The sequence below is a fragment of the Phaethon lepturus genome, unplaced genomic scaffold, assembly GCF_000687285.1.
Source record: "Phaethon lepturus isolate BGI_N335 unplaced genomic scaffold, ASM68728v1 scaffold47966, whole genome shotgun sequence".
NCBI lineage: Eukaryota > Metazoa > Chordata > Aves > Phaethontiformes > Phaethontidae > Phaethon > Phaethon lepturus.
Genome location: NW_010545031.1, coordinates 59,721 through 68,663, shown reverse-complemented (window position 1 = coordinate 68,663; position 8,943 = coordinate 59,721). Strand labels below are relative to the sequence as shown.

The 8,943-nt window shown below is 43.6% G+C and overlaps 2 protein-coding genes across 2 annotated transcripts in view; one reads left to right on the top strand and one right to left on the bottom strand.

Annotated features, from left to right (window-relative positions):
- Window positions 1-745: 745 nt before the first annotated feature.
- MRPL35 (mitochondrial ribosomal protein L35) lies at window positions 746-1,291 on the top strand (the record flags this gene model as incomplete). The annotated part of the gene is made up of 2 exons (XM_010288838.1): window positions 746-890; window positions 1,096-1,291. Coding segments are annotated over 2 exons (334 nt in total), but the record flags the coding sequence as incomplete, so codon positions are not given.
- A 4,184-nt stretch (window positions 1,292-5,475) lies between these two features.
- The window catches only part of REEP1 (receptor accessory protein 1), a 42,045-nt gene continuing 38,577 nt past the window's right edge, over window positions 5,476-8,943 (bottom strand). Inside the window, exons 9-11 of the mRNA XM_010288837.1 lie at window positions 6,269-6,339; window positions 6,138-6,205; window positions 5,476-5,585 (exon numbers count right to left, since the gene is read on the bottom strand). Of these exons, the coding sequence (XP_010287139.1) occupies window positions 5,476-5,585; window positions 6,138-6,205; window positions 6,269-6,339 (249 nt within the window). The remainder of the gene's footprint in view (window positions 5,586-6,137; window positions 6,206-6,268; window positions 6,340-8,943) is intronic.

Here is an 8,943-nt window from a genome sequence, read left to right as displayed (position 1 = left end):
GAGGCACCCCATCGGTCCTCGGCAGGTACAGTCTGCGCTGCTCTTTCTGGGAAGAAGGCTTAAAAGGAGGTTTCTGTAAACCTCTTTGTCCGAGAAGCAACTTGGGCCGCCTTTTGCGGGAGCTGAGGTGTCTGTGTTTTAGTCCTAAGTCTGCCGCTTATGTTAAGCATAAAGTTTGAAGCACGATGTAGAATGGAATATATTTGCAGACGTAGGCGTTACAAATATCCTTGTTGCAATCGGAAGTGTTTCTCTTACTGATCATTAGTATTCTAAAAGTAATTTCTGAACGCCAGTAACAGCTGAATGTTTGCTCTTGAGTGTTTTACCACCGCTTTTAGTAGATGAAAAAAGCTCTTCGGTGTGGAAGTGGTGGAGTCACCAGTCCCTGGAGGTATTTAAAAGACATGTAGATAAGGTGCTTAGGGACATGGTTTTGTGGTGGGCTTGGCAGTGCTGGGTTAACGGTTGGACTCAATGATCTTAAAGGTCTTTTCCAACCTGAACGATTCTATGAATAATAACTTTTAGATTAGTTTCAGCTAGAGTTCGGCACTGCAGTTAGCGTTCATACATACACGCACATTACGTGGTGTGCTGTAATGTTAGATGAGGTCTTGTTAACCTTCAAACAAGTCACAGCCACTTCTGATTTCTTTTTATGTGAAAATGCCAGTGCTCATTTTTAGAAAGAGATGTTTCATTCTTCTAATATTTTTTCCCCTGTTTTGGGGGTGGGTTTTAGTGTCACCTCTCTACTTCCAAGTATACTTCAACAGCCAGCGAGGACTCTCACTTACTGTAGCTTACGGAATGGAAAGAGGAAAACCGTGAAAGCTGTCGTCAAGAGGTTTCTCCGGCTGCACAACGGCCTTTGGGTTAGGAGAAAGGTAAGACTACAAGTGTGTTATTTGGCTAATTTGTTTTCCTTCCGTTAGAGGGCAGCAGCTAGTATGGAAGTTAAAAAAATCTCAGTAGAGAGACTCCCGTCTTCCTGAACGTGAAGAATTTGTCCTGGTTTCCTTATCAGTATTGCTGTGTATGTGTATTTGTAGCGACCCACTTAAAAGTCTTTTGTGCATTTTCTTCTGACAGGCTGGTTATAAGAAGAAACTGTGGAAGAAGTCAGCTGCCCAGAGGAAGCGTTTGAGAGAGCTGGTGTTGTGCACTAGAACGCAATGTAAACTCCTTGATAAAATGACCACTTCTTTCTGGAAAAGAAGAAATTGGTATGTTGATGATCCCTATCAGAAGTATCATGATCGCACAAATCTTCGTGTGTAGAAATCTTGGTTTCATTTTTGCACTTCTGTACGAAAGAGGTGGTGGTACATGTGGTACGGTCTTAATTTTAGAACGTAAATCTGTAATACCTGTTACTTTTCTAAATAAATGTATGTGTATCATCTGATCAAAATTATGGGTATCAATGCCCAAAATAAAGGAATATTCAAGGTTATCTTGAGCTGCAGTTTGTATTTTACTTAGCAGAGATCAAGCTGGTCACTTGTATCTTCTGATGTCTGTTGGTTTCCTGTGATTGTATGTAACGTGGATCAATACAGTCTAAACATCACTAGAAGTTAAATATGTTGAATTATTCATCTTAGAGTTTTTAAAAGAAACATGTTTAAATAACCCTGGGATATATTTTGCTGTGTCCATACTTATTGGTAGTTCACTGAATGGAGCCTCCTTGGGGAAGGGAGAAAGGAGAGCAGGGTCCGTTTCAGTATTGTTGCCTGTCACAGTACCAGATAAACTGTTGCCATGTCTCTGTACTAGAAAGCATAGAAGAAAACAGTGTTTCATGGCTACATGCAGTTTTTATAACTGATTTTAAAATTTCACTCACACTTTGTATCCTGTGTTGGTTTTTGCATAGTAGAATATATTCTTTGGGTCCTACACTACATCCTCAAGCAGGCAATTCTGAGTATTTTCTTGTTTTTATTCTTGAAGCCTAATGATATCTCACACTGTGTATCTCTGATCACATGTATCTACGGAACGAAACCAAGGACTTATTGCAGGGTCCTTTTGGAGCGTACAATGCAACTCACGTCTGGTTTCCCTAAGGGCTAGATCAGAGGGGTGTTTTTCTACAAAGCTGATACTCCAGCAAGCATATGAAGAGCAACTGCTTCCAGCAGTAGCTTCAGAATATTCACTAATAATTAACCCATTATTAAGCAGATAGCTAGGTAGTCCCTGGTTATCCAGAGCCATCTGTGTCGCAAGAGACAGTTTGCTGTGCAAGGCTGTAGTGTTTCAATGAATTCACTAGTTACTCAGAGTGTTCAGTAGCTGTATTTTTTTTTTCCAGTTCATAATACAGAAAGAACTTCTGAAGGACATGCAGCACTTGGTGAATACATCTATATACAGTCAGCCAGAATTGAGATAAAAATAATACAGTGATCAAAGTAATTATTCTGGCCTGCCAGATACATTGAACAGACTAAAGAGGTTTTGTTTTGTTTTGTTTTTTTTAAAGAAAAGATTAAGACTTTATTCAAGGTGTATATCAAGCAGTATAAGAAAACCAGCAAAACATCAACCTTTGGAATACTGTTGTAATGGCCATCCATGTGAGGCATTAAGTGTACCATTTCATCACAGATCCTTTCTACTGATCACAGGAAAAAAATCACATGAAGGGCACAATTATGATCCTTAAACAGTTTCTCTAAGCGCAAATCCCAACACAGTGTTCTCTGCTATTCCAAAGATGGTGCTAGATGCAAAACGGGTACCCGAAACAAACAGCAAAAAGGAGACTGTGATTAACGAGCATTGGGTCACAAGTACAAGGGTTTCGTCGCTACGTGAGAACACTTCAGAGAGCAGTCAGAGGCCGCAGGTTGTTCACATGAGGCTAGGGAGCATCGTGTCTCTCCAAGCAGCTTTCTCCCTCTCGACAGGAATGAATAACCCGATTCTGCTTTCCTTCCATGATGGATTTGCACGTACACAATTTTGATTGGCCTGGGATTAATTCCAAGGTGACAGTGATACACATGAAGTCCATCTTGTCTATATTTGATGTGATCCTGATTCAGCAATTGGCAACTGCTGTAACTGTGCTGACACTGGGCTCTAAGGCAAGAAAGGAAGCACGGAGGGCTGCACTGACTTGCTCAAGCTTATTCTCTTCTTGAGGTGAATTTATGGTGAATTGGTGAGGTAATTCACAGGCCCGTTTTCCATGGACCATCTTCTGCTGCAGTTTCCTTCCCCTCAGGCTCAATTTACTTGCTTAAATAATGCATGTTTCACTTGTGCCTTGTGCTGGTTAAAGGCTGTATTTTCTAGGGCTGGCCTGTTCCCTTCAGGGTTACGCTCTCTAGACCACCTCTGAGAAGTCAGGAGGTGCCTGCCCGCCCTACAGAACTGGTTGTAGAGGCCAGCAGCCTGAAAGTCCCCTGTAACTGGGTTTTTCTTACTTAAGACAGATCTGTTGCTATTTTAAACCATCAGCTGAAAGACTGCTTGCTTTTAGGAGAAGTAATCTGCAAGCAGTTAGCTGGCTTGCACCCTCAGAGCCTGAGCTGGGAGGAAGCTGAGAATTGCTCCCCGTCAGCATGTCCCTAAGAAGCCACCATCCGCGCAGCCTTGCTTTGCTCAAGCCCTGAAACGCTCTCTTGCTAGGAGGGGTGGGCACCAGCGCAGGAAGGCGACTCGCTGAATCGGGCTTGTTCCTTGGCAGAGGCTCAAGAGAAAAACTGCAACAAAAAGACTTCGTGTCTGGTGTTTATTCTGAAAGACTGCAAGGAGCCAAAGGGCGAAATGGCAGACTTGGGGCAATGCCTGTGAACAACCTGTGTGTGGAAGATGAGGAATCAAAAGCAAATGACTGTTCTCTTCTGTATACAGAGCACTACAGCACTAAGTGTACGTGGTTAAGCATTCACATTTGTCTAGCTATACACAAATATACAGCTCAGTTGGTAAATTAATGCATTTTTGCCCCAGATATGAAAAGGTTTATTTTTCTCATTTATACAGTGAATGTTTCGAGAGATATAAGGCAACTCCCTTGTCAACAATTTCACCTCAGCACTTAAGAAATGCTAAACAGTCAAGTTTACCATAAAACAGCAGATTAGACACACGTTTAGTAATTTTGGTGAGAATCAATGTTAATACAGCGTGTCTGAGAACAGAATTTGTCAGATATCACTTAGTTCTACGTTGTTGTGTTTTTTGGCATAACTGAGTGCAAACTTGTCAGCTTTTTTATCTTATGGCAGCCCATTGCATAGCAGGGAAACATAGGTTGCTTGCAACAGGATTTTATTTTCTGCTAACACTGCAGGCAGTTTTTCTATTTCTTTTTAATGTTTGCCAAAAGAAATCAAATAAACTCTAAAGCTGCTTAAAAATAAAACATACAAGCTTAGCTCCTCAAAGCTTTTGCTGAGTATCTTCCAAGGACTGACTCTTCTGTAACTGCTATTTAGACAGGTTTGTTGGGATCGTTTCAATTTACTTTCTGAAGACTTTTTCCTTTTTACTCGTTGCAAAATATGATTGAATTAGCACATGTAAGGGAAATAAAATTCTCAGGTAATGAGGCCAAATGTTGTGGCAGACACAGGAAATACCTGCTTGCTTTTTCCACTTCCTAGCCAGGTCAGATAAACATTCGTGCGTGCACATAATTTATTTCTCTCTTCCCCACATATGTAGGAAGCTCTGTGGGAAGCCTCAGGGATCCATCAGACAGGGACAGCTGGAATATTGATGCATATCTGGCAGAGAAAAGGTTTCAAAGGCCACTTCAGATTATCTCTGAGCCTGATACACTCCAGCCGGCTGTTGGCATCCCGGACTGCTGCACCTGAACTAGATTAACAGTACCACTCATCATCAAGCCTGTGTACTGATCCATCAGTGACGGCACGTTCTACATAATGCTAAATGTTTTTCTAGTCAATATGACAGGTCCAAGAGCAAACACAAAGGGTCACATAATTAACTTATGTGTGAATCTCACATGCTCAACACTTACAAGAGACACCAACTTGAAGCACAAATACACAAACCCTACCACGTTTTCCTCTTCTTTTATATTTCTCATTTATATATGGTACAAATACACCACCCCATCTGGTTCTCGTGGTTCTAACCAAACTCCATGCTACAGGAGAAACTCCAGGCTTCAAAAAGCAGCTCAGCCCCAGCGCTCTGCTCTGCTCGTGCAAGCAAAACAGCAGCACCGTCCCAGGAAAGCAGAGCGCTGGGACTGACACTGTGGCAGGCGGGGAGAAAGGTGCGTTTTCCCCTGGAAGTGCGTCACTAAAGCAATTCTAACTTCTGTCGCTGCAGCTAGTACAAGCCTGGCTTGCTCACACTTTAAAACTGGCAGTACAACATTTGCACAAGCGATACGGTATACTTCTTCTAGCCGCCATCATTTTCCACACAATACTCTCCTGGCTCAGGCTCATGAAAATTAAGACTCCCCCTTCCTTACATCGTTGAAACCACTTTTCTCTTGCACGTCTCTTCCTCATCCTCTGTAAGTGGTTCTGTCTTTATGGTTTTTAGCTCAATGATTTTCTCAGAATACACATGATTTACTGCAGAAAGAGAAAGAGAGTTGCAGCTCAGCTTTCGCTAATGAATCTTGGACATTCTGTACAGTCCAGGTACTTTGACATTTATTACATCATTCACAGTCTTGAAGAGGAAGAGAGGGAAGAGAAATCCATGGTTTCTGCAAATCCACTTTAATGATAAAGCCATAAATAAATACACTGTCAATGTATCATCATGAGCAACCGATTATTTTTGTTTCCACTGTGCATTCACAGAGAGAGAGCTATGCAGACACAAACGAGAATTGTAAATGTACAGCTTTACAGGATTAGCGTGAGTGGGCATACACTCTGCAAACGAAACGAGGACTCAACCTGCAGTGCCTGCCAGACTGTCCGACCCACGTCACAGACAAACGCGAGAAGCGTGTAACAGAAGGAGAGAGAGAGAGGAGAGGGAAAGGCCATGTCTAAAATGCTGTACATCAAAGCACATCCATCCCACTGCTGTTTCCTACGTTATTAATGAGTAGCTCTTTAAGGCAGAAGAGAGACATTCTGTGGATCTTGGTGCTATTGGCTCATTGCACTCACATTGTTTCAGTGGCAGAGGACGAGGTACTTTTCTTCCTGAAGCGAGGTCTAAGGATCCTAGGCGGTGCCTGCAGAAAAGAGAAAACTTCAGTGGCATAATAAGAAGTGTTTTTTCTTTCCTTAAAACTCACCTATCTTTGTGGTACCTCTGCGGCAATGATGCCATTCCAGGCATGAAGTAGTGGAGAAGCAGGTCTTGGCCCTGAAGATCATTCATGAATGACCAGCTGAGCACTAACTCCTTTAAGAAACCTGCTGTAGTCCTTTACCCAGGTTACACCAACACTTTCCCCTCTGGCACCTGCGTAGAGGTGTGGCTAAAGACTGCTAATAACATAATGGTCAAAAAAGACCGGACAAGTTGGTGCTATTTACAGCAGCTCCTGGATCACGAGAGCAAACTGGTGGCAGAAAGCCAGCCCTGGTCTGTCTTACCCAGCCGCAGCCCCTCTGAGGGTACAGCTCATTGTGGCGTTACAAAGCTGAAGGCGTAAAACACACCAGGCCTGTAATTCTCACAAGGTAGAGCTCTTTCAAAAGATCAGCCTTTCACTTGGGAGACAGGCCAGACACAATCCATTGAAATTATTTCAGAAACCAGCTATTGCAATTCTGCCTTGCAGAGCTTTAAAAAGAAGTCCTGAACGCCCAGGAAGAGCCAGACCAACTCCATGAAACTGGTTTACTGTGATTAACCCCATTCCCCAGAATGAGACAGAAATTAGACTACCAAACAAAAAAAAAAAACACCACCCTGATCTGCAGTGCCTACTTCTCTCAGAAGAGCTTTGACATGGCACTGTGTCTTGTGAGCTTCACAATAAGAAATGGTTACGAGATGTTGCGGAGGAGCACAAATTCTCAGTGTGGAGGCCTGTCATAGCTTCATGTAGCACTGCAAGGCCTGGTAAGCTCTTCTACTCCATTTACATAAATATCCAAAGCCTTATTTTCTTCAACATCAACCTATTTACCTCTAACACTATGACAGGGTCTTACCATTCGTGAGGACTTTGTCATTTCTATTTTACAGGACTTTGAAACCCAAGATCATGCTGTGTTTCTACATTCCTGTGGTGCAGCAAGGTATAAATATTCATATTGGTAAAGAACTGCAGTGCAGCGAGGTTTTGTTTAGACTCCATCTAAATCTCCATCTGTTCCAGCTTGCCCATAAACCAAGGTAGTTTCTTGCAGCGATGGGATTAATCCAACACCCCACCCTATCTTCCAAGCCCGAAATCTTACCCCAAGTCCCCACCATGAAACCCCAAAAGCCCAACAGACCCGGATGGGACAGCTGCATCCAGAAAGGCACAGCTGGAGGAGAAAAACTGAGGAAGAAGGCTGCTGTGTATGGTAGTCAGGGATCCTGTAGCACACCCGACTCCATAGCTGCTGGCTCAGAGTCCCTCTCTGTAAACCAGGAGCCCTGGGACACAGCCAGACTAGAGCAGTAGCTCCTGCAGCATGGGAGAAGGTTGCTCTTTGGGGAGCCAGATGGCTCTTAAAGCAAAGCAGCCATTATCTGCACAGTAAAAACTCTAAAATCAGGAATGAAGAGCTCTGTCTCCTCTGGGATGTCACCTGACAGCTCTGAGAGTAGCCTCAGAGGCTGCACCTTTCCACGGTAAAAAGAGCAGCCCAGCTTTGCATGAGAGCCTCTGTGACGGATACACTTGACCCCTAGCTTTGGTTCGGGTTAAGGAGCAACAGGCGTCATGCCCTGTGGTGAACCTGCGAGCTGGAAAGCTCCTGGCTCACGTACAAAGGAGTGAAGGTGCCTTGGAAAAATATTCCGAAAGGAGGTTTCAAAGCCCAAAAATGCACAATAACCGAAGTACAGAACAAGATACCAGAGCTAAAAGGAAGACATCTATCTTGTCTATACTATGGACTAACAGCCAACTACGCTCTATAAACATTACCATCAGGATGAGCCCAATTTGAGCTCTCCCTCAGCTGCAGCTGGACTGCGCACCAAGTGACTCTCCCCTTGAGCAGGGATGCCTCTCAAGGTTTGACAGCCCTTACCTGAGACTAACAGATCTTTCCTTGACCAAGGTGGAGAGATACCTTACTCACAACAGATCCTTGGTAAGTGACTGACAGCATGCTGAATTAATACTAATGAAACAGTACTAATCCATGTAGTTACTCAATATTAATTATTATAAACATTATATAGATAATTCCACCTGACATAAACTGTTGTCCAAGTCTGAGACTAAGATTGGACCTAGCCACATACTGCTGCTTCTCTCTTTTGAGTGAGGTGCATTCCACTCATCCGTAACACCCCCAGAGGTAGGACAACCCACCAGAAGGACATACAACTGCCCACCAACCCACACTACTCCCGTTGCCTCACGCTGAGCCAAGGGGTGGGTGGAACAAACCCAGCTCCCCCCATGGTGGAGATCTCCCGGCTCGGATCTGAGAGCTGCTGGCTGTGGCTCCATCCTCCCTGCCCAGATCTGGAAGGAGTCTTTGCCTACATCATCTCCCATGGAGGTTTTATTTCCTCCACAACAAAATGTTGCTAAAATTGCTTTTGGCAAACCACAGTGTGAGATCCTTTAGATCTTCTGTTTCCATGAAGCAGCTTAAAGCATACTTGTTAAGACAGTGCCTGATTCAAAAACCTATCGAAGTCATGAAGGAAGAACTGCTGCTGGTTTCGTTTGGGTTTGGCTAGGTGTGAACTCAAGCGAGAGGGACTGGGCCCTGACCTGTGCGTGCTCTGGCTGTGGGTGCTGGCTGTTTTCACTATAACTATCCTGCCTTGAGAGTGAGAATATTTTTT